We start from the raw sequence: 25255 nt of genomic DNA on the forward strand, positions 1-25255 counted from the left end.
AAGAATATTAAAAATAATAGCATATACCATAGACCCTGAGGTGAGAGCATGCCTGCCAGATTAAAACCTCAGAATATGGTAGTGTGGCTGGAACAGAATGCTCGAGGAAGAGAATAGCAAGAGAGGAGATCAGACACACGTAACAAGACAAGATCCTATAGTGCCTTGTAAGCTATTGCAGAAAATGGCTCTTACTCTGACTGAAATAGGAAGCGTTTGGAGTGGAACAGAGGAAGGATAGAACCTTTTAGCAGAGTGTAAATACTCATTATTATTAAGACAATCGTTCAATGTAATTTGATCAGTGGAATAATCATCCCTAACTGTTATATAATGCTTACTTTGTGCCAAGTCACTAATTCTTTGATACTCCTTTCTTCAAAAGAAAAAACTAATTCATCTCCTGGAATGTGGTCTGGCCTTTGGTGATCTGTTTCTTATAGAATCTGGGAGAAGTGACACTATGTGACTTCCAAGAGTAAACAATCAATCACGCACAGTGGTGCATGACTGTAATCCAAGAGATGTGGGAGACTGAGGCAGGAGGATAGCAAGTGTTAAGGCCAGCCTTGGCAACTTAGGAAGACCCTGTCTCAAAATCAAAAATATACGCCTGTAATCCCAGTGGGTCAGGAGGCTGAGGCTGGAGGATCACGTGTTCAAAGCCAGACTCAGCAAGAGCAAGGCACTAAGCAACTCAGTGAGACCCTGCCTCTATATAAAATACAAAATTGGGCTGGGGATGTGGCTCAGTGGTTCAATGCCCCTGAGTTCAATCCCTGGTACAGAAAAAAAAAAAAATAGGGCTGGGAATACGGCTCAGTGGTGAGTGCCCCTAAATTCAATCCCCAGTACCAAAAAAAATAAATAAAATAAAAAAGGTGAAGATGTAGCTCAGGATTAGAGCATCCCTGGGTTCCATCGCCAGTATTTCAAAAATAAATTTTAAAACTGCTTATATTGTGAGGAAATTTGTCATCCAGCAATAGATAACTAATATAGATTTGGGCACTGGAACATAGTCTGCTATGATGAACATAAAAGGTAAGACTGACTATGCAATCAGGAAAAGGAGAAAAACTGGAAGACTTTGAGAAGAATGTTAATGAAAGTCTCAAATGCCTTAAAGTGACCAGTAGAAACATAAGGGCCTTTAAAGAGACAGCCAGGGAAGATTTAAAGGAAAACAAGGAAGTGTTTTTGAAACTAAAAAGAGGATTTTTATGAAGCAAGTTTAGTTTCAGTAGTTAACCTGTAGTAATGTGGAAAGAAGAAAATGTAGCTACTTAATGGGAAATATAAAAAGACTTTCAGGCAAAGCATTGAAGATGACACCTGGTTTCTTTTTTGCTGTTTAAAATATGAGAAGAGAGAGATAAGCTGGGGGTGGGGGGATACTGTTTAAAAGAAAAGGAAAGGGGGAAAAAAAGACAAAGAAAAAGGAGACAGAAATTGTTATATTTTATTTATTTATTTATTTAGGTGCTGGGAATTGAACTCATGGGCACTTAACCACTAAGCCACAAACCCAGCCCTTTTTTGTACTTTATTTCAAAACAGAGTCTCACTGAGTTGCTTAGGGCCTCAATAAGTTGCTGAGGCTGGCTTTAAACTTTCGATCCCCCTGCCTCACCCTCTCAAGCCACTGGGAGTATGAGCATGCTGGATTTTTAAATTCTCAGTCTCTCTAGATAGCATATTATGCTGAAAGTTTAAAATGGCTTCTAGGAAAACATCAAATCTAGGGTATTTTCAGAAAATAGAGATGCATTTATTAAGATAACTTCCTTTATTAAGATCTAAGGGGAGCTGGGGTTGTAGCTCAGTGTCAGAGCACTTGCCTCATGTGTGTGTGGTACTGGGTTTGATCCTCAGCACCACGTAAAAAAAAAAAAATAGTAATAAATAAAATAAAGGCAAGCTGTCCATCTAGAACTGCCAAAAAATAAAAATTAAAAATTAAAAAAAGATCTAAGAATGGGGCTGGGGTTGTGGCTTAGAGGTAGAGTGTTCACCTACCATGTGTGAGGCCCTGAGTTCTATCCTCTGCACCACATAAAAATAAATAAATAAGAGGCTGGGACTGTGGCTTAGTGGTAGAGCACTCACCTAGCATGTGTGGGGCACTGGGTTCAAGCCTCAGCCCCACATAAAGATAAATAAATAAAGGTATTGTCCATCTACAACTAAAACTTAAATATTAAAAAAAAGAAAATGACAGAGACAATAAAAAATGTGAAGAGGGCTTTTAACCTTCAGTCTTCTACAGCAAAAATCAGGCTAAGAAAACCACACAGTTGCAAGCATGGGCTATCTTTTATGGAAAAGGAAAACTTAGAAGGCTTTCTTAGAAGGAGTCTACACTTGGAGCCAAGAGCTATGGAAAATTATGCTCAGGCTTTGAATTCTAATCAAGGAATGACCAATCTGTATTCTGTTGGATTTGTTGCTGTTCTTTTGTTTTGATTTGTTGTATTTGAGATAGAACCCAGGGGCGCTTTACCACTGAGCCACATCCCTAGCCCATTTTATTTTATTTATTTATTATTTTTAGTTGCAGATGGACAGGATATCTTTCTTTATTTATTTATTTTTAAGAGAGAGAGAGAATTTTTAATATTTATTTTTTAGTTTTCGGTGGACATGACATCTTTATTTGTATGTGGTGCTGAGGATCGAACTCAGCGCCATGCGCATGCCAGGTGAGCACGCTACCGCTTGACCCACATCCCCAGCCCCTTTATTTATTTTTATAGGGTGCTGAGGATCGAACCCAGTGCCTCCCATGTGCTAGGCAAGCATGCTACCACTGAGCTACAGCCCCAATCCCCCATTTTATTTTTTATTTTGAGACAGGGTCTTGCTAAATTGTTTAGTGCCTCACCATTGCTGAGGCTGGTTTTGAACTCACAATCCTCCTGCCTCCACCTTCCCAGCCCTTGAGATTATAGGTATGTGCCACTGCATCCAGCTTCTGTTGGATTTTAGAATTTCTATGGACAAGTAAGTCTTTTGTATATCCATTTTCCCATTTTTCAAGTAGGAACAACTATAGAAGTTATCCTGTGCTAATCCCACATCCCACCACTATGATGGGCCAAAGCAGGGAATATAAATTCTCTCTTTAGTTCATAGGTTTTTTCAGATCAACAGGAACTGTACTCAAGGAGCTGTACTTAAGGAATTAGTCCTGGGGAGCCTTATCTGTATCTGGCCCTGTTATTTCTTTTTATTTTGTTGTGGTACTGGGATTGAATCCAGGTCTTCACACATACTAGGTAAGGGCCATGGATCTATTTTAGACAAGAAGATTCTGGACTTCAAGCTGATATAATAAAGGGATGAGACTTTGGGGTGCCTCAGGAGAATTAAGCAAATTTGCATATGTAAGGGACACGCATCTTTGGGGACTAGAAGGCAGATCATGGTCTGGATCCTGCAGGATGGATCCCAAAGATCCTTATCTCTTAATATGTGTTTTCCTATAAAGCAGAAGAGTGACCTATGTAATTAAAGGGATACTGCAGAAATGATGGAGTATGATTTCTGACACTTGGTATTAAAAACATCGTAATTTCCATTTTGCTTTATTTTGGATTGATCTTTCTGGGGGAAGCCAGCTGCCTTATCATGAGGATACGCAAATACTGTGGAGATCGGCACATGGAAAGGGACTGGATCTTCCTGCCAACAACTAATAACTTACTTGCCAAGCAGGTGAGTCATTTTGGAGATGGATTATCCATCCCCAAACCTTTAGATGACTGCAATTAAGCCAGAATTATCCACTGCTTCTGAATTGCTGATCCAGAAAACCAATGAGAAAATAAATGTTAGTGGATTTAAACCACTGAATTTAGAGTAATTTGCTATACAGAAGTAGATAGCTAAACATTAACATTATCATCATCCCCATTTTATTCATGGACAAACTAAGACATACAGAAATAAAATGTTTGCTAATGTCATTCAACTTAAATAAAAGGTAAAACTGGGATTTGAACCCAGCGAGGCTGACTCCATACTGCTTCTCTAGTATTCATGCGATTGCACTATGTTATTTATTCACATGCATTTAGAACCATCTGAAATATTTTATTCCTTTTTATACAAACAATGGTTAAGTCAGCTATCCTTTTTGTAAGTTGGTGTTTTAACCTAAGTGTAGAATTTTGGAGTTTTTTCTGTCATTGTAGATACTCTAGATCCATTGTTTTAGGTGGTCAAAATCTTTAGTCTTTTTTTTTTTTTTAAGCATACTGGGGATTGAACCAAGGGCTTAACAAACTGCTCTACCACTGTGCAACATTCCCATCCCTTCTGTGTGTGTGTGTGTGTGTGTGTGTGTGTGTGTGTGTGTAGGGGGGATACTGAGAATTGAACCCAGAGGTCCTCTACAACTAAGCTACACTCCATCCCTTTGCTTTTCATTTTGAGACAGTCTCACTAAATAGCTCAGCTGCCCTTGAAACTGCAATCCTTCAGCTTCAGCCCCGACCCTGAGTAGCTGGGCTCACAGGCATGTGCCACCACTCCCCGTTTCTCTTCTACCTTTCAATTCCAATTCATGTTCATCTTAAAATCTGATTAATTTTGTATGATATGTCAAAATACATTCTACTGTCATATATAACTAAAAAGAACAAATAAAAAATTAAAAGAAAAAACATGATTAACTTACTTTCTGCATCTTCATTCATTCAGATAATTAATTTTTTATATGTTAACTGGGATTTTCCAGATTGATGTCAAGTTTTAGGGACTGTGTGTGTGTAGGGTCCTGGGGATTAAACCCAGGCGCTTGTGCATGCTAGGCAAGTGCTACCACTGAGCTATACTCCAAGGGATGCCCCTTGACATCAGTTTTGATGTGTTTACCATGAACATACTTCAGTCTGAGACTGCTAGTTCAACCCAGATTTTCCTATTTGCTTAAATCCAGATTGTCTGTGTTTATGGTACGGCCTAAGTAATACTCCCAAAAATAATTATTTTAGAATAATGTGTCTATTTCTTGGTAAACTATGCCAACTTCCTTGGCAATTATCCTTATGGATCAGGATCTAGTCAGGAAAATAGCCCATGCCAGACAGTCAAGAGAAGAAATTTAACAGAAATATAGTCATAAATATGATTAAATTGCTAAAAAGCCAAAAAGGAGATGTTGAGATAGGCCATGGGTTAGCAACAGCAGGAAGCTGGAAGAAGAGAGGAGGTCGGGCTTCCTAGAGAGACCTAGTACCACAGAAGATGTATAGTTCCTACTGAAAATAAAGCTGAAGCAGAGAGACAGTGTACATCCTGGATCCTCCTTTCCCCTCCCCTCCAGCTTTCCACCAAGCCTCCTAATAGCAGAACCTAGACCAAAGTCACTCTGCAAAGAAGCCTGGGAAATGTAGTTTACAAGAAGAGATAGAAGAATGAATCTGAAAGCAGACAGGTGAATGATTGACAGGTTATCTCTTCCCTCTTTGCATAGTCACAAGCCATCTGTTTTAAAATCTAGTCTAGAAATTAGCCAGGTTTGAAAGTCCTTGCTGTGAATATTCTAGAATCTATCATGTTTAACAGCAAGGACTCTGATCCAGACAGCTTGATTCAAGTTTAGGTTCTTGTACATGGTAATAATATTTAGATCTGAGCAAGTTATCTGATCGTGACTCAGTTTCCTCAATTTTAAAACAAGGACAAAAATAATACCTACTTCCTTGAGGTGTGATGAGCATTAAATGAGATAATGTATGTGAAGTGTTTTAAATAGTACCTAGCATAAAAAATATATTTTAAAAACTAAATATCTGGGGCTAGGGTTGTGGCTCAGTGGTAAAACGCTCGCCTAGCATGTGGGAGTCCCTGAGTTTGATCCTCAGCACCACATAAAAATAAATAAATAAAATAAGTGTATGTGTCCAACTACAACTAAAAAATAAATATTAAAAAAAAAAAAAACCTAAATATCTGCTGGGCACAAAGGCACATGCCTATAATCCCAGTGACTCCAGAGGGTGAGGCAGGAAGTTAGCAAGTTTGAGGCCGGCCTCAGCAATTTAGCAAGGCCCTAAGCAACTTAAGCAAAACCTGTCTTTTAAAAAAAAAGGTGGGGGAGGGGGGCTGGAGATGTAGCTGAATGGTAAAGTGCCCTGGATCAGTCGCCAATACAAAAAAAAAAAAAGAAAAAAAAAAAAACCTAAACTAAATATCTGCCCTTTTCCATTACTTCCACTATTTTCAATAATTCCCTAAAGATTTCCAAGAATGTTTCTACAGGCCCATTCCCAAAGATACTTGTGGTCTAAATATGATTTACGTGAACCTAAGCCAGGCGCAGTGGCACATACCTGCAGGCTCAGCAACTAGGGAGGCTGAGTCAGGAAGATCACAAGTTCAAGGCTAGCCTGGGCAACTCAAAATAAAATAAGGGGAAGATATGTGGCTCAGTTAGAGTACCCCTAGGTTCAATCCCCACTAACACAAAAACAAAACAAAAATATATGGACCTAGACTCTTTAATTTTCTCCTAATATTCTCTTTATTTCTTCTCCCTACCCCTCTTCCTCTTTCTCTGATTCTTGAATTCACTCTTAAATATTAACCCCTCAAGGGCTGGTGATGCAGCCCAGTATAGAACACTTGCCTAGCATGCGTTGAGGTGCTGGGATTCATTTCCAACACTGAAAAAAATAATAATAATAATTAACCCTTCAAATTTGAGACATGGCCATCTTTTGGTACTGTGGATTTAACCCAGGGACACCTGCCAGGTACCTAGCACAGGGAGCACAGCCAACACTCACACCAAAACTCCATAAGTTCTTTTAGGACTTAAATGATTCAGTTTCCCAACCTCTTTGCCCTGCTTCCCTTTGCATCCTCCCCCTACCTTCAGGGTCCTATCAAATCCTACTGTCATTGGGGAGAGTAGAGATAGTTAGGGCATGGAACCAAGGTCCAAGGGAGGAAGTGCATTTATACCACTAACTCTATGGCTTCAGGTTATACTGAGGTCCATAAGCAACAAAATGCATTAATAGAGAAGGGTTTGATATGATTTGTAGAGGGAAAAGAGTAGTAAAGATCAGAATTTGTCTATCCAGAGCCAAGATCACTCAGGTTCAATCCTTAACTTCACCATTTACAGGCTGAGTACCTCTTAACTGAAACTCATGCACCAGAAGCATTTTAGAATTTTTTAAAAATGTTGCATATACCTAGGGGCTGGGGTTGTTGCTCAGCAGTAGAGTGCTTGCCTAGCATGTTCGAGGCCCTGGGTTGAATCTTCAGCACCACATAAAAAATAAATAAATAACACAAAGGTATTGCGTTCAATTACAACTAAAATAAATATTTAAAAAATGTGCAGATACCTATTGAGAAATATTGGGGATGGAACCCAAATCTAAACATGAAATTCATTCATGTTTCATAAACTACTTATACACACAGCCTGAGAGTAATTTTATACAATAGTTTTAATATTTTGTGCCTGAACCAAAGTTTCATGGGGCAGAATTTTCCACTATAGTGTCACTCTGATGCTCAAAAGATTTAGGATTTGGGGAGCATTTTGGATTTTGAATTTTCAGATTAGTGATGCTCAACCTATACTAGATCCTGGGCAAAATACTTAACTTATCCATGCTTGCATTTCTTTATATGCAAAATGGGAGTCACCATAGTATCTAGTTCACAGGGTTGTTGAAAAAATTAAATGAACAAATACATATTTACTATATATGTAGTTAAGTGCTTACTTAAGTCTTTGGCTGAAATATTGGGGGAGAGAGGCTAAAAAAGGTTTGCAATTAACCCCAGTTAGAATGGCTATTATCAGAAAGAAAGAAAAATCCCAAATAAAAACAAACAAAAAAAGACCCAACAACAAATGTCGATAGGATATGGAAAAAAAAAAAAAAAACACTTTTACACTGCTGGTGGGAAGGTCAATTAGTATGGCTACTATGGAAAACAGCATGGAAGTTCCTCAAGAAACTGAAAATAGAACTACCATTTGGTCGGGCTGTAAACACCTCCTGGGTAAATATCTGAAGGAAGTGAAGTCAGCATACAAAAGAGATACGCGCATGCTCGTGCTTTATTGTGCCACTTTTCATCATAGCTAAGAACAGAATCAGCCTATGAATCACCAGATGAATAGATAAAGAAAATATGATGCACATACATTTGTTTGCAATTAGTTATTGTTTATTATCTATCCCTGTCATAGGAAATCAGTAACCCCAACCCTACATAAACTAGAAATATGTCCTGTGATTGCTAATAATAGTTGCCATCAGATATAGAGCACTGTCTCTAGTCTGGCAGTGTGCTTTAGTACTTAACTTGCATTATCTTCCTAAATGTTCACAACAACAAGAGGGAATCACACTGTTATAAACCTCATTTTATAATAGAGACACACAGAGAGGTTAAGTAGTTTTCTTAAGATCACATAGGCAGCATGTAGTAAAATCATATTTATTCACATATTTACCTATCATTTATTGAGTTCTTACCGTGTGCAGGAGAAAATCTCTGTGGGTACAAAGGTAAACAGTCTAGGCCTCAGCCTACAGGAAGTTTCAGTTTCCAGAGAAGGGGCGGGGTAGGGTCGGGAATTATGCATAAATAAATGCCACAACAAATGATTACAATACCGTGTGGTAATTGCTACCCAAAGGCTCACTACCAAAAGTGCTACTAGATTTCAGGCACTGGGACAAGAAAAAGTACTGAGAACTTAAGGGTTCAAAGGAAAGCCATTATATCTATAGAATTGCATGATCTTTGACAAACATGTTATAAACGCATCCTGTAACAAAAAATAAGTTACACTCAAAAGTCTAGCCAAGGGCTGGGGTTGTAGTTCAGTGGTAGAGCGCTCGCCTAGCACGAGAGTGAGGCAGTGGGTTCGACTCCCAGCACCACATAAAAAAACTAAATAACAAAATAAAGGTATTGTGTCCATGTGCAATCAAAAGTATTTAAAAAAGAAAGAAAGAAAGTCTAGCCAAAGCAGGGTTAAAGTGGAAGCTGAAGCTGTTTGTCAAGGGCCGACTGGGCAAGTCCCAGCCAGGGCCGGAAAGGGGTTAAGGCAAGCAGGTGGGCGGGGCCCGCGGGTTGATTGGCAGGGGTGGGACCAGACTCGCCACCCGCCCCTCCCTCCGCCCCTGCTGCTAGGACTCCAGAGCAGCCTAGGGTACTGCCTGGGTGAGGGCCAGGGAGCCGGGCCCAGCCGCCTCTCCCCCTCCCCTGCTTCCCAGTCGCGTTCCGCGGGCTGGACGCGCTGGGGAAGTTGAGCCGCGCCCGGCCAGCCCTGGAGTCTGACAGTCGCCAAAGTTTGGACCGAAGAGGAAGTGGCCTCAAGCCCCGGCAGGTGGCGGCCAGGCCTGGAGAGGGGCATTCGCGGCCTGCGGGCCGGCTCTAGGCGAGGGCGCGCGCCAACACCGGCAGAGCCGAGTCCCAGCCTTCGATTGCCGGCCCCGAGCAAGGACGCGCGGCGGCGGCCGGAGAAAACAACTCCAAAGTTGGCGAGAGGCACCGCCCCTACTTCAGGGCGGCTGGCGCCTCCCCGCCCCCAGCCCTGGCATCCGGAGCACAGGTCGAGCCAGGGCCATGGAGCCCCCGCGGGGCTGCTGCACTGGGGAGCCGGGACGCCCGCAGCACCGCCGCCTCTCCACTGGGTAGAAGACAGAAGCTCCAGGACTCTTCCTGCTCCTCGGGACGGCCCAGGATGCTGCCGGCTGTCCTCTTCCCCCTTCTCCTTGGTAAGAACCGAGACGAGCTAAGCGCGCGACACCCCGCCCGAGCTGGGACTGGGCTCTAACTCCCTCCTAGGCGATCACTCAACCGGACCTTCCTGCCCGTACCACCAGCCCCCACCGCAGCCAGCGCTGCCGGCCCCAACCTCTGGAAAGTCCCCATAGGCTGCATTCAGCCTTCGTCCTCTCTCTAGCTTCCCCAGATCACCCTATCAACCCCACAGGCACTGCTGGACGACCTGCCTTTGAGGTCACGCGTGGCAGCCTCCCCTGAGCTCCACTACCCATTCTCATGAACCCCGGAAGCCCAGAAGTCCCAGACCAGCTTCGTTTCCTCCTTGAGTTGTTCAGGTGAAAAAAACTTAGAGCGACTCACAGCCCTGCCCTTTCTCGCTTTCCCTGTAGGAGGCGCTCTGGCGCATCCAGACCTGAACATTTTCCCAAGTCCTGGTGAGTAGATGGAGCCCCGGGCTCCGCGGGTTTGGCGATGAAAGGGAACCCTAGACAATGACTCTCTTCTCTGAATTCCATGAGAACTGCCATAGTTTTACAGTGGAGTTCATCAATCTTTTATTTTACATATGGGAAAACTGACACCCAGTGTGGGCCCTCACCTGGCAGTTGTTATGTACCTTTTCAGATGGAATGTCTCTGCTTGCTCTAACTCAAAGAGTCCTCCTCAAAATAGAGAAATATTACCTACTCCTCCTCCCTCACCCAGTGACTGGTGCAAAGCAGAGCTCAATATTGTGGTGTTAATATTTAAATCAGGAGGAGTGGAGAGAGGGAGAGAGGGGCCAGTGGACTGTTATCAGGGGCAGTGGGCTCTGCTCCATCTTGAAGAGCCCAGGCCCTTGGAGGTCATAAGCCTGGATAGGAGTGGGATGTTAAGGGGCTCTATATCAGTGTCTCCACCTTTTTCCCTCCAGCTTGTGAGAACCCTCCTGCACTGCTCTTGGAAGTGCAAGGCACCTTACAGAGGCCCCTGGGCTGGGACAGGCGCAGCTCCCCTGCCAACTGCACCTGGCTCATCCTGGGTAGCAAGGAGCAGACGGTAACAGTCAGGTGAGAAGCAAGGAAAGATCCCATTCCTCTCCCCTACCCCTTCCCGCTCCACTGTGGAAAAGAATCTTCAGAGATCACTTGTTTGTGGACTTATCATCCTTGCCAACAGAAGAGTAGAATTTTATTTTGCCTAGTTTACCCTAAAACATTGACTTGTTCCAGCCTGTCATGGTAACAGTGGGTTGCAGTGGACATCTAGCTTAAGTCCTGAACATCTCCTAAGGACCGTGGTTACTCTAAATGGTCCTGGACTCAGGCAGGACTGTTCTGAAAAGTCTCCCTAGCCGATGTGATGGTACATGCCCCTAATCTCACCAACTTGGGAGGCTGAGACAGGAGGATCACAACAAGTTCAAGGTCAGCTTGGCAAATATTAGCAAGATCCTGTCTCAAAATAAAAAGAGGGGCTGGGGTTATGGCTCAGAGGTAGAGCGCTCACCTAGCATGCGTGAGGCACTGAGTTCGATCCTCAGCACCTCATAAAATAAAAAATAAAGTTATTGTGTCCACCTATAACTAAAAAATAAATATTTAAAAAATAAAATAAAAAGGGCTTGGAATGTAGCTCAGTGATACAGCACCCCTGGGTTCAATCCCCAGTACTATAAACAATAGCAACCTATTACTTAATGAGCTTAGAACCTTCCTTAACTTCCTCAGATCTGTTTTTGTGGGGTTTTTTAAAGTGCTTGGGATTGAATTCAGCACCTGACACATGTTAGGCAAGTACTCTTCCACTGAGCTACAATCTAGCACCCTTCCATATCTGTTAAACATTCCATCTCCCTAGGCTTCTCTGACCTTGGGTCATGGCATGGGGGCCCATTTTAAGTACCTGACTGTTTGTCTTATATGGTTCACTTGCTATGAATTTTCTCAGAAAAGGGTAGGCAAAGGGGGAGAGCAATCTGGGGAGAGGCTGTTTTGGCAGAGGGATCCGTATGCTATGAGAATCTCAGGTCTCACCTTCCTAGTACTGGGGTGTTGGTGAGTTCTATTTAATTGAACTGTATAGTAATTGTCAGTTATTGCCCGCACAATACTTGGGTGACATGCTGCAACAACTCAAAAGCAATAAACCTATTTTTCACTTAATTTCTGAACACAGATCAGATGTTTTTCCAGATGGCTCTAGGATATATTTCATGGTATCATTGTGTCACTGGTCTCTGTTAGGACTATGCCCATTGATGAGATTAACTGCAAAAGAATTTGGCTGAGCTTTCATTTGAATCATGGATGAGCAGGTGTTTGTGCTTCTTGGGCTAGAAGGGCCTGGTGGCGCTGGAGGAGGAGGAAGCCAGCATCAATCAAGAACATTTTATGTACTGCTTTTCTCTACCCCTGTAGGTTCCAGAAGCTGCACCTGGCCTGTGGCTCAGAACGTGTAATCCTGAGCTCCCCTCTCCAGCCACTGATCTCCCTATGTGAGGCACCTTCTAGCCCTCTTCAGCTGCCAGGGGGCAATGTCACCATCACTTACAGCTATGCTGGGGCCAGAGCACCCATGGGCCAGGGGTTCCTGCTCTCTTACAGCCAAGGTAGGCTGGACGGAGAAGTCTGAAGGGCTGTTAGAGAGGGCAGTACAAGCACAAATAAAGAGAGAAAGATCCTGAGGGCTCTGGTGTTTCACAGTCCCTCTCCATGATGCCTCTGCAGATTGGCTGATGTGCCTGCAGGAAGAATTCCAGTGCCTGAACCACCGCTGCGTACCTGCTGCCCAGCGCTGTGATGGAGTTGATGCCTGTGGTGATGGCTCTGATGAGGCAGGCTGCAGTTCAGACCCATTTCCTAGCCTGACCCCAGGCCCCACCCCCACCCTGCCCTGCAATCTCACCTTAGAGGACTTCTATGGGGTCTTCTCCTCCCCTGGCTATTCACACCTGGCCTCAGTCTCTCATCCCCAGTCTTGCCTGTGGCTGCTGGACCCCCATGATGGCCGGCGGCTAGCAGTGCGCTTCACAGCCCTGGACTTGGGTTATGGAGATGCAGTGCATGTGTATGATGGTGCTGGGCCCCCAGAGACCCCTCGGCTACTACGCAGTCTCACTCACTTTAGTAATGGCAAAGCTGTCACTGTGGAGACACTGTCTGGTCAGGCTGTTGTTGCTTATCACACAGTTGCTTGGAGCAATGGTCGGGGCTTCAATGCTACCTACCATGTGCGGGGCTACTGCTTGCCTTGGGACCGACCATGTGGGTTAGGCTCAGGCCTGGGGGCTGGTGAAAACCTAGGTGAGCGCTGCTATAGTGAGGCCCAGCGCTGCGATGGCTCATGGGACTGTGCCGATGGTACAGATGAGGAAGACTGTCCTGGTTGCCCACCTGGACATTTCCCCTGCGGGGCTGCTGGCACCCCTGGTGCCACAGCCTGCTACCTGCCTGCTGATCGCTGCAACTACCAGACATTCTGTGCTGATGGGGCAGATGAGAGACGCTGCCGGCACTGCCAGCCTGGCAACTTCAGATGCCGAGACGAGAAGTGTGTATATGAGACATGGGTATGCGACGGGCAGCCAGACTGTGCTGATGGCAGCGATGAGTGGGACTGCTCCTATGCCCTGCCCCGCAAGGTCATCACAGCTGCAGTCATTGGCAGTCTAGTGTGCGGCCTGCTGCTGGTCATTGCCCTGGGATGCACCTGCAGGCTGTATGCCATTCGCACACAGGAGTACAGGTCAGTGGGAATGGGACTGGCAATAGAAGAGTGAGCACTCTTTACAGATGAAGAGACAGGACCTGTGCAGCTACAGGAGACCATGAGGGTGCCCGCCTTGGGAATGAGTTTCCTGTGACCAGCTTGTTGCTTAACGCTTGAAAGTCAGGTCTAGATTATTTATGAAAGAAGTCTCAAGGAAGGAAGGGATATAAGATGACCTGAGGAAAGCTATAGCATAGCTCCAGCTGTCCTGACCTGAGGGTGAAGGGAAGAGGCCTATCCAAGCTGGAGCAGGCCACCCTGGCTGGGAACCACCAGTGACTGACTAGCCCTCCTTCCTTCCAGCATCTTTGCCCCCCTCTCCCGGATGGAGGCTGAGATTGTGCAACAACAGGCACCTCCCTCCTACGGGCAGCTCATTGCTCAGGGTGCCATCCCGCCTGTAGAAGACTTCCCTACAGAGAACCCTAATGATGTAAGTCATCCCCAACTCAAGCACCTCCTTGTTCCAACCAGCTGTGGCCTCATTACTGCTCCCTCCTGCATTTAGCCACTTGGCCCTCTGACTCTGATATCTGCCTCTTCTCCTTGCAGAACTCAGTGCTGGGCAATCTGCGTTCTCTGCTTCAGATTTTGCGCCAGGATATGACTCCAGGAAGTGCCTCAGGTGGTCGCCGCCGCCAGCGGGGCCGCTCAGTGCGTCGTCTGGTTCGCAGGCTCCGCCGCTGGGGACTGCTTCCCCGAACCAACCCCTCATCTCGGGCCTCTGAGACCAGACCCCAGGTCACACCTCCTGTTGCTTCTCTTGAGGCCCTGGATGGCAGCCCAGGTGCAGCCCATGAGGGTGGAGCAGTGGGTGGGCAGGACGGGGAGCAAGCCCCACCACTGCCTGTCAAGTCCCCCCTCCCATCTGCCAGCACATCTCCAGCCCTCCCTTCTGTCCCTGAGACCCAGGGGCCACTGCCCTCAGTCCCTCTGGAGCCATCAGTGTTGTCTGGAGTAGTGCATGCCCTGCGAGGCCGCCTCTTGCCCAGCCTGTGGCCCCAAGGACCAACCTGGACTCCACCTGGACCCCACACAACCGTCCTGGCCCCAGAGGATGAGGATGATGTGTTGTTGATGCCACTAGCTGAGCCAGCGGTCTGGGTGGTAGAGACAGAGGATGAACCACTGCTTGCCTGAGGGGATCTGGCTCCTCTGGGGGGTGGGGGTCTAGTCACAGTGGCACACCCTTTTTAGAGAGTGGCTTAGCTTCCCCACTGACCACTGTAGCTACTGGAAAGTTAGGTGTCCCTCAGTCAGGGAGAGGGCTCACTGAGAGCTTCCTCTACACAGCCAGAGACCACAGTTCCTTTCCCACCATCCTTTCCCTATCCTACCACTATCCAGTTGAATGTTTTTAAAAAGCAAAGTTCTTAAAGGGACATAGGCCTGGACACTCCATCCTTGCCAAACCCCAACCCTAAAGTGGCCTTAAACACAAGTGACAATTGACTGGAGACCCTCTAGCCCCAAGGGGAGGATTTAGATAGGGCCTGAGGTTTTGCCAGTCTCCATCCCTATAGAGCCTGGCTCACAAAAAGAATGCAACAAATGTTTTTGTCCCACACCTACAGCATTGCCCAAGAAATCAAGGTAAAAAAATAAAGGAATCATAAATTTTAACATTTTGTAAATCAGCTCTGAGCCTGGCCTCTCTCCCCATCTTGGTTTATGCTCCCTCTTGTTGCTCCTCTCTCTGAAGGTATTTGTTAGCCCTTTGCATGTTGCCCTCTTCCTATCCATCTTTCAACCACCCCACCCTTGATTTTTATGTCCCTTGAAAGGTAAGAAAATTCAAGTAAGCAGGGTGCAGTGGTGCATGCCTATAATCTCAGCAGCTCGGGAGGCTGAGGCAGGAGGATGGCGATTTCAAAGCCATCCTCAGCAAATGCGAGGTGCTAAGCAACTCAGTGAGATCCTGTCTCTAAATAAAATACAAAATAGGACTGGGGATGTGACTCAGTGGTTAAGAGCCCCTGAGTTCAATCCCTGGTACCAAAAGGAAAAAAAAAAATTGAAGGAACCCTAAGGACCACCCTTCTTCACCTCTGCTCATTGCCTGGGGCCAGCCGTATAGTGACATAGGGTTGAGCATCGAATTTCTTTACTCACCCCTGGTTGGAAATCAGGGAGCCAGCTGGGCCCTACAGCTAGAAAGGTTCCCAGTTATGGAGTACTCTCAGAGCACAGATGTCACACAGGAGCAATCTATCCCTGGTAGAACATAGGAGCTGTGTGACTCCTGCCCTCTACCCTCCCATCCCCATCAGGCACTTAACAGCCTGTCCTACACCAAAGAGATGAGCTCTCAGTGCAGCTTCCTCAAAACAGGGACCAAAGCTGGGTGCCATACTGCACACCTGCAATCCCAATGCCTTGCTAAAGCAGGAGGATACTAAGTTCAAGGCCAGCCTCAGCAACTTAGTGAAGCCCTCAGCAATTTAGCAAGATTCTGTCTCAAAAATGAAAAAGGGCTGAAGATGTGGCTCTGTTACAATGTACCCTAGGTTAAATCCCTGGTATTCCCCCCCACAAACAAAAAAGCAGGGAATGATTAGTCATAGGGAAAATCACAACCATTCAGCCTATGGAAGGGCTGGCATCATCAGGGCTGAATCCAAGAGGATGGGTTCTGCCAACAGTTGGGAGAGAGCTGTGAATTCTAGGGCAGGATAAACAACAACAGAACATGATGGCTAGACACTGGACTTCCTGAAAAGAGATAACTGAGCATAATAAGCAATGGTCAGAGCCAAAGAGCTGGAGAGGGATATCTCCTGAGAAATGGAGGCCTGCCTCTGGTGAGAAGGTGACAAGTTGTTGAAGAGTTTAATAAGAAAATCTTGGGGGGCTGGAGTTGTGGCTCAGCATAGAGCACTCGCATGGCATGTGTGAGGCCCTGGGTTCGATATTCAGCACCACATATAGATAAATAAAATAAACATTGTGTACAACTAAAAAATAAATAGTAAAGAAAAAAAAGAAAATCTTGGGACATAGGATATAGAAGGAGCCTGTGGGAGTGAGACCTCAGGTGCAAAGCTGAGATGGTCCCCAGGGGAATGGGCCCCTTACTTCCCTGGTGGAAGGGCCCTGTTGATTATACCCTGTCAACATCCTCACAGTCAGTAGTAATTACAAAATTTCCCTCCTAGTAAGCAAGAGGAAGTGGCAGAGGGGGTGTGGACCCATGTGCAGTTCTGGGACCCTAGTAATTTGGCCCAGGAAAAACCTGAGCTCCTTCCACTCCACTTCCTCTCCAGAGTGTGTGGAAGGACCTCCAGGAAACCTGGCTCCTGCTTATGATTCTCCCTTGGGCCCTCCCAGTACAAACTGGATCCACCCAATGTCTCAGTGAAAAATGCAGTAGGAATGGTAATTTCCCCTTCCCTACTTCTTCACCTCCTCTTTGCATTCTCCCTTGCTGTTCTCTTCCTCCTTAGCCACCTTAAAAATCTGCAACCTGATATCTTCATCTCTTGACTTTTTCCAGACCTTTTTCTCTCTTAGGGGTATTTGCAGTTTTAAAGTAGACAAAGGTTAGGTTGAGGATCACAAGTTCAAATCCAGCCTCAGCAAAAGCAAGATTCTAAGCAACTCAGTGAGACCCTGTCTTTAAATAAAAAATACAAAATAGGTCTGGGGATGTAGCTCAATGGTCGAGTGCCCCTGAGTTCAATTCCTGGTATGCCACTCCCCCCCAAAAAATTTTAAAATAAATAAAGTGGACAAAGATTTAAAGTAAAAGCACCCCTTGTGGTGGTAGAATGCTTCAGAATGTTGGAGGGAGGGCCAAGCCTTAGGGCAAGAGTTCCCTAGGGAGGCCTTTGTTTATGGAAGTTTCTCTAGGATCTGTGTGTGCCTTACTGGATGAGGGGCAGGTGGTTCAAAGTAAAAAGCAGGCTGCTCCTTTGGCCCAAAGCTGAACTGGGGGAGGCAGAATTCAAAGTAGAGAATTGTTGCTGGGCTCTGCAGCCCCTGACTCACCCTTATCTAGTACAGAAAGGAATCCAACCACTCGAGAGGGTTTTCCAGATTCATAGAGATCACTACTTTACAATTTAAAACAAAACATAACTCATTTTGGAAGAAAATCATCCTAAAATGTTCCGCTCATCTTCAGAAGACCTGCAATATAAAAATTTTCTGAATAGCCAAGAATCATCCATGAAATCTGATGACTTCTTTGCAGCAGTGTCTTCATAAGCTGTAACTATTGTGGGGGACACTCTTTGACTATATATCAAATGACCTTAGACTTTTTTTTTTTGGCAGCACTAAAGACTAAACCCAAGGGTGCCCTACCACCGAGCTTTTTTCTTTTGAGACAGGTCTCATTAAGTTGCCAAGGTGGGCCTTGAACTTGTGATCCTTTGCCTCAGCCCCCTGAATTACAGGTGTACACTACCATGCCTGGCCCTTAGACTCCTTTTTAATGCTTCTGGATGCTTTAAAAGTTTTTCTCCTGAGGTTGCCTCATTCTACCAGACTATTAGAGGGCACTTGCTACTCTAAATATGATTCTAATCTATTCTTTTGGGGGTTACTGGGACTTGAACCTGGGATACTTTACCACTGAGCCATATCACAGCCCTTTTTATTTTTGCTGAGGCTGGCCTTGAACTTGTGATCCTCCTGCCTCAGTCTCTTGAGTTACTAGGATTACAGGCATGTGCCACCACACCTGGCAGTTCTAATCTACTACAGGAACACACATGGACACATTAAAAGTGTGAATAAAATAAGGACACGCAGACTGTTGGTGAGGACTGAAGAGTCTAATTAGTAAAATGTACAAATATATTAGAAGCTGAGGAGTATTCCCTGCTTCCTTTAGATCCTGTTCTCCAGACAAGTGAAGTGTCACTGCACTTCATTCCCAAGAATGTTATTTGCCTCTTCTATTGGAGAAGTCCTCCGAGGATGACAAAATGGATTGTTCCCAATAATAGAAGAGAGTTGGAATTTTTAAGACAAGGAAAGCAGCATAGCATAGAAATGAAAAAAATAGTCTTTGGCCTTGGAAAGCTCTGGGTGGAATCCCAGTCACCCCTGCATTATTACTTTGGGGACAGGCCACCCACCTACCATTATGAGTCTTCAGGTCAGGAAGAGGAAGGGAGATAATGCAAAACTATCTCTAGCATAGCATCTGGCAAATAGAGGGTGAAGTTGGGGAGAGGAAATCAGAAGGTGTATTTGGGTTCTTGAGAGTGTCCAGAAGAAAGGGGACAAGAGTCGAAACCTGAAGGGAAAAGAAGCTGGGCACAAAAGGGACAGTAAGGAGCTGCCTACATAGGTAGACACCATTCATTCTGGTATCTTTTTTTACCTGCTCTGATTAACACTGGCTGGGTGGGCCTGGTTGGGAGAGAGATGAGGTAAAGGAAGAAGCCTCTACAATGGTTTGCACCTACCTGAAACTAGTGACAAAAAAGAAGAAGAAGAAGAAGAAGAAGCTGCCCAAACAAAGCAGCTTTTCTTACAGATCCCCCATCTGCCTAAGGCCACACTTGGAAATGGGTACTTTTATGGCTCTCAGCCCAGAAGAGGCAGAGTGGAAGAGGAGACAGTGGTGGGGTGGATGGCCCACTGCCCCTGCATCTCTTTTGGTATATTTTTCTTTTGTCTTTCAGATCAGCTTATTTTCTTTTTGCCTCTCATCCTTCTTTTCAACCACTGAGCACCCATTCTGGGGCTACATGCTGGGATAGGGGGCTGGAAACAGACACAAATGATACATAGTTTTCATTCTGACACTTGGAGAAAAAGACCTTTCCTACCCTGGGAATCTGCCTTCTGCCATTCTCAGCTCCCTTGCCCACGGGACCTGCCCCCACCCCACCTCTCTGAATCTCCATCTCATCCGCCCCTCTGACTTTGTTCTTTCACGCCTTAACCAGGCTCATGGTGAGTATGCTCCCAGAGGGAAGTGACACAAAGAAAAGGGAGGGGGGCAGAAGGAGGGAATCCCGCTGACATCACTGCTCATTAGCATATGTGACCTCATCAGGGGGCGGGACAATTTCCCCAGGTGTCTAGGGGGAGGACTTGTGGGGGGGGGGTGGTATTTAAAGGGAAAAGCTGACAGTGCTGCTGAGTGAGGGAGCGGGTGCTGCAAGCTGCTGGGCTGCACTTGCACGCACACACGCGCATGTACACGGACCCCGATACCGACATGGACATGGATACAGAAAACACAGCACTTTGTCCCTCCGACAGCTGCCAGGCCTCCCCATCAGGGACACCTACACCAGGTGAGGGCTAACGTAGCAGGTGCCGGCTGCAACCACGGGGGTGGGAGCTGAAGCTTTGGTGGTCAGAACTAGAGGTTCAATCAGCAAGAGGAGAAAGGCAAGTCAGGAAGTAATGAAGACCCTTGTTCATATAAGGGCTGGGCTAGGGTGGAGGAGGAGAAAAGCTGCCCAAATGCCCCCTCCCCCATCACTCCCAGGGCTTTGGGGTTTTGCTTGAGAAAGCAATATGTGGTGCTCAGGTCAGCCTCATTCCCTATAGTCTGGGACAGACTGGGGGCAAGGGTGAAAGGGAAGGGGAAGCCCACAAGCCTGGGAATCACGGGCAGGGGGCTACCATGGGGACCTGTTGTAAGGGTTTCTTCTGGCTCCTAAAGGACCTGGCTGTCAGCCAAGTATTGATCCTGGGCTATTTCCAGCCTTTCTCCATCCCCCTTTGTTATGTCTGTTGTTCCTCCTCCAGTTACCCTGACCCATGCATTGTCACCCTCCCTCTCACTCATACTCTCTCTCTCCCCACCTCTACCTCTCCATGAACGCAATATTCTCTCCCACTCACAGGGACAACCAGGGATGCAGGATTCTCGCACACAGCCATGCACTGAGGGATGCTCACCTACAGGGCACGGGAAGAAGCAGCGCGCGCACACACACACACACACACACACACACACCCACAGAGACCACACAAGGAAGAAGTCTCACACACACACACACACACACACACGTCCACAACCCAAACACACATCACCTCACAGAGCCCTTGAAACAGACTCCCTACAAAGTTTTTGACTCTGCTTATATCTACTCCCCAGAATCTTCAGCAGCTTCAGTTTCTCATACCTTCTGCCCTCCTCAGTGTGGGCATTACCAGTGCAGGAAGAAGTAGGATTACCAGTAGGAGGCAGGCCCCTTAATGGAAGGATGGACAGCCTCCTCCAGCCCCCCTGGGCCAGAGGTCAAGTCTGGGAGTATGCCTATGTCAGTTTGAAGTGTGAGTGGGTATGTGACCTGCACACAGGTACCTCTCCTGTATGGGGTAATTTTGAGCAGATGTAGCTAGGACTACAATGGGGAAGTCATCATGTCACATCCTTGAAGGCTTACCAGTCCAAGCTTCTAGGAGACTTTAGTGTAAAAGGTTGAGCCAAAGATTCTGTTGTTTAGGGTCATGGTCATCAACTGGGTGTGGCTGGCCTCCAAAGCTGAAGCAGCTTGGGTTAGCTCTCTGCAGATGTCTGGACATATACCATTCATGGCTTCCTTTTCTTTGCCTATCCAGAAACAGATGCCACACTTCTGAAGAAGCCAGAGAAACTGTTGGCAGGGTTGGACCAGAGTGGGCCACCCCCTGTCCCTGGGGTCCCCAGACGAAGAGGCAGTATGCCTGTGCCCTACAAGCACCAGCTATGTAGGGCACAGGCTGTAGATGAACTTGACTGGCCGCCTCAGGCCTCATCTTCTGGTTCCTCTGACTCCTTGGGCTCAGGAGAGGCAGCCCCTGCCCAAAAGGATGGCATCTTCAAGGTCATGCTAGTAGGGGAGAGTGGCGTAGGCAAAAGCACCCTTGCAGGCACTTTCGGTGGTCTCCAGGGAGACAGTGCTCATGAGCCGGAGAATGCAGGTATTTGGGAGAGCACGTGGTGGTGGAGGGGACCCTGGGGCCCTATTGAGGGATGAAAGTGCTCATGGCATAAGCAGCCCCTGAAGAATTAAACCTAAGAGAAACTTCTCCGGTGCTTTCTGTGGCAGACTCCCTGGCAGGGGTTCCCTGCTGCTGGGATCTGAGGTGTTTATGGTTACCAGTTTTCACAAGTGTTGGGGAACCTCCTAATGGGTTTTATTCTATTTCCCAACAGAGGACACCTATGAGAGACGAATTATGGTGGATAAGGAGGAAGTAACTTTAGTTGTTTATGACATCTGGGAACAGGTGAGGATTAAGATGTGGCTGAACACAGGTGAAGTTGGGAGAAAACTGAGGAAGGGCAGTCTGGCTGAAGGCTGGTGGGACTGCAGACCCTGGTGTAAATGTGTACAATTCATTTGTACTATCTCAGACAACAAGGTCCACACCAATGTGTATACCAGGCCCCTGGCCATAAGAGCTACTACTTTTCCAGGATCTTCTGAGGAAAGTTAAGCAATGGCACACCTGTAATTCCAGGGACTCAGGAGGCTGAGACAGGAGGATTGTGTTTAAATCCACCTTCAGCAAAAGCAAGGTGCTAAGCAACTCAGTGAGACCCTGTCTCTAAATAAAATATACAAAAAGGCTGGGCTTGTGGCTCCCTAGGTTCAAAAAAAAAAAAAAAAAAGGACATTAAATTTAGGATCTGAATTTGACAAACTGTAGCTTCAAGCCAGGCTAGACAACCCAGAAGTTGATTCCATCCATAAATTTTCCAGCCTAAAAGAGTCTGATATGACAGGACAAGTGCTCAGAGTGCTGGAGTATCAAAAAGGGAAAAAAGGCAGGGTGGGGGTACTCAATGTTTGAACATAAGGTTATTAGGTAGAAATGAGAGGCCAAATAACATAAATTTAAATAGCATTTGTTTCTGAATCAAGAGCTTAAGCATAAGAATGTAGAAAGGCTACCCTGGTCTAGGATCCTCCAATTTCCCCTAAATGGGGGTCACATTACTAACCTCAAACACACTCTGGGAATGATGTCATTAACTAGCTCAGCTGTCCTAAGCAGGTGGTTTCTCTCACACAGTGGGATTCCTCATCTTTGAGATGTAGGTGCTCGACTGGGTCAACTCTGTCTTCAGCCCTAACTCTCTACCAATCTCTGACGTCTCCAGGGAGATGCTGGGGGGTGGCTGCGGGACCACTGCCTTCAGACGGGGGACGCCTTTCTCATCGTCTTCTCAGTCACGGATAGACGAAGCTTCTCCAAAGTTCCAGAGACCTTACTTCGGCTCCGAGCTGGGAGGCCCCATCACGACCTACCTGTCATCCTGGTTGGAAACAAGAGTGACCTGGCCCGCTCCCGGGAGGTATCACTGGAGGGTGTGTATTCTGAACCGATTCTATACTTGCCATTTCAGGGGACCGCTCTAGCTTCTGTATCACCTCTTCTCCCTGAGGCCTTTTTTTTTTTTTTAAGTTGTAGATGGACACAATATCTTTATTATTTTTATGTGATGCTGAGGATCGAACCCAGTGCCTCACACGTGCGAGGGCAGGTGCAGCCCTCCCGGAGGCCTTTCTAAAACCTTCACAGGCCCACGAATTCACCAGCAGTTAGCTCCAGGTTAAGGACAGAGCCCCAATATTCCTCTTCTAGGGCCCTAAGAATCCCTTCTGTTCTTCAATCGCCTTAGCCTCTCCAAGGCCCCTCGGCCCCTCCCTCGCACCTCCACGGTCCCACCCTAGGATCCCAGCCTAGTTTTCGAGTTGTGTTGCAATTCATAGTCCCAAACCCTTTCCACTGCAAACTCTGGGCCCAGGGCGGCCCAGCGGGTGCCTAAGCCGACTCCTTCCCACAGAGGGGCGCCACCTGGCCGGAACGCTGAGCTGCAAGCACATCGAGACGTCGGCAGCGCTTCACCATAACACGCGGGAGCTCTTCGAGGGCGCCGTTCGCCAGATCCGGCTGCGGAGGGGCCACGGTCGCACAGGAGGCCAGCGGCACGAGTCGGGCAGCCCTGAAGGCCCCGCGCCGTCTGCGCGCCGCGAGAGCCTCACCAAGAAGGCCAAGCGCTTCCTGGCCAACCTAGTGCCGCGCAACGCTAAGTTCTTCAAGCAGCGGTCCAGGTCATGTCACGACCTTTCTGTGCTCTGAGCCAAGGTCTCCACAGCCGCTGCGGTCGCCACGGCCACGGCGCCCTCCGCTCGCCCCCTCGCCCCGCCCCCGTCCGGCTTCCTTTGTGGAAGCCGTCTAGGAAACCAAAAATTCCCAGGATGCCCTGGTGTGACCACGGGGGAAGGGCCGGTGGGCGTCATCTCCACCCAGCTCCAGGTACCGTGCGTTCGCGGGGCAGCTCGCCTTCTAGCGCCGGACGCAGACCACGAGCCGAAGGACTCTCCCGCTACGGCCGCGGGCGGGGCGGGTTTGGGAGGGTCAAGAAAGAAAACAGTCCTGCAAGGTATTTTGCTTTTATTAAGTCGCGCGTGGCCACCTCTTCTGTAGAGATTCTAGACAAGAGAACTGGAAAAGTGTTTTGTAGACTCCTAGACGGAGTTGGACCTCCTTTGTATGCTGAACATGCTTCACCTTTAAGAGTCTTAAAGACTGGAAGAGGCCCTTTTCTAGAGACTTCCGAAAAAATGTTCTGGCTTTTATCTGCCATACTGGTGCACATTGCCCTTAAGAAGTTCTTAAAGGCAAGGGCCTGGAAGTGCTATTCTCGATAGTTGATTCGGTGATTTACCATTGCCACCGAGGCACTTCACCTTTAAGATTCTTAAAGGTAAAGTGTGGACAGATTTTCTTCTGCCTTCAGATCCCGGAATGAAGAAGCTGTGGCAACCCCTTTGGCCAGCCTGGCCGAGGAGGCACTAGAAAAAGGCCACCCTTTCCCTTTTCAATAAAGGAATTTTGTATTGCATCCGTTTACCTTGCTTTCTGTTCTTGGAGCCTCCAGGGAAGGGATGAATGTGGATGGAAACTGCTGTTACAGACAAAAATCAAGGAAGTGCAGCCCGTAATCCCAGCCCCCAGGAGGCTGAGGCAGGAGGACCACAAGTTCGAGGGGAGCCTCTGAAATTTAGCAAGGCCCTAAGCAACTTGGGAGATCCTGTCTTAAAGAATAAAAAGGGCTGGGAATGTATCTCAGTACTCAAGAGAAGCAAGGGAGGCTCTGGAACTAACTTGGACCATTTCAAGAGGCGAAGAGCCCTTACAGATAATTGGGTCCACTTAGATGAGACAACAGGCCTAGAGAGAAACAGGTACCTGCTAAAAGTAATCTAGTAACTTAGTGACACAGTGACCAAGTCTCCACACTCTGGGCCTCCATCTCTTTATCCCACCCTTTACCTGTAGGAAGCTGGCTGGAAGCTATGTTCAGCTACCACAGATACTGAGCTTTTGCTTGGACTTGTTCAAGATGGGGTCCACATCCACGAGTAATACCCATCAGCTGGGGCATGGTGGGGTCTTCCAGAACCTCTTCTGGCAGAGCCCCACATTCTCAGCTGTCACCTGCATAGCCTGTGTGAGTACTGAAGCTGTCACTGCCTCCTCTGGGGACACCCACGCCTGCTGCTGCCTGAACCATGAGTTTGAACAAAAGGAGCAGAGGCAGCAGCTCTCCTCACCCCTAGAATATAATAAATACAGCTACCTGAGTACCTGAGAGCCTGGCCTCCACCCTAAGTGCAGCCTCCTAGAACTTGGTGAAAAGAGTGATGAGATGTATTTTGGGTCCTTGCAAGCTGAGGAACCAAGGAGGACCAGTGCAGAATGATTGGTTATGAGATGATAATATGAATAATGGCACTGTCCTTAGAGAAATAAGACATAT

General features: G+C 46.9%; 2 protein-coding genes across 2 annotated transcripts; both read left to right on the forward strand.

Moving 5' to 3' along the window:
* Positions 1 to 9163: 9163 nt before the first annotated feature.
* Lrp10 (LDL receptor related protein 10) lies at positions 9164 to 15147 on the forward strand. The gene is made up of 7 exons (XM_027919994.2): positions 9164 to 9764; positions 10164 to 10208; positions 10688 to 10823; positions 12174 to 12364; positions 12483 to 13500; positions 13828 to 13957; positions 14077 to 15147. The coding sequence occupies exons 1-7, from the start codon at positions 9731 to 9733 to the stop codon at positions 14662 to 14664; spliced, it is 2142 nt and encodes a 713-aa protein (XP_027775795.1). The 5' UTR covers positions 9164 to 9730; the 3' UTR covers positions 14665 to 15147.
* Positions 15148 to 15244: 97 nt separating this feature from the next.
* Positions 15245 to 24337, forward strand: Rem2 (RRAD and GEM like GTPase 2). The gene is made up of 5 exons (XM_027920156.2): positions 15245 to 19781; positions 21061 to 21402; positions 21638 to 21711; positions 22589 to 22796; positions 23276 to 24337. The coding sequence occupies exons 1-5, from the start codon at positions 19679 to 19681 to the stop codon at positions 23569 to 23571; spliced, it is 1023 nt and encodes a 340-aa protein (XP_027775957.1). The 5' UTR covers positions 15245 to 19678; the 3' UTR covers positions 23572 to 24337.
* Positions 24338 to 25255: the final 918 nt, after the last annotated feature.

The sequence above is a fragment of the Marmota flaviventris genome, chromosome 2 (assembly GCF_047511675.1).
Source record: "Marmota flaviventris isolate mMarFla1 chromosome 2, mMarFla1.hap1, whole genome shotgun sequence".
In the NCBI taxonomy this organism is placed as follows: Eukaryota; Metazoa; Chordata; class Mammalia; order Rodentia; family Sciuridae; genus Marmota; species Marmota flaviventris.

Excerpts from the sequence above, each read along its gene's own strand:
- Lrp10 (XM_027919994.2), top strand. The coding sequence starts at position 9,731 with ATGCTGCCGGCTGTCCTCTTCCCCCTTCTCCTTG. Across the intron at positions 9,765-10,163 it reads CCTCTTCCCCCTTCTCCTTG|GAGGCGCTCTGGCGCATCCA; the intron begins GTAAGAACCGAG and ends CTTTCCCTGTAG. Across the intron at positions 13,958-14,076 it reads CTACAGAGAACCCTAATGAT|AACTCAGTGCTGGGCAATCT; the intron begins GTAAGTCATCCC and ends TTCTCCTTGCAG.
- Rem2 (XM_027920156.2), top strand. The coding sequence starts at position 19,679 with ATGTACACGGACCCCGATACCGACATGGACATGGATACAGAAAACACA. Across the intron at positions 21,712-22,588 it reads TTTATGACATCTGGGAACAG|GGAGATGCTGGGGGGTGGCT; the intron begins GTGAGGATTAAG and ends TGACGTCTCCAG. Across the intron at positions 22,797-23,275 it reads CCGGGAGGTATCACTGGAGG|AGGGGCGCCACCTGGCCGGA; the intron begins GTGTGTATTCTG and ends TCCTTCCCACAG.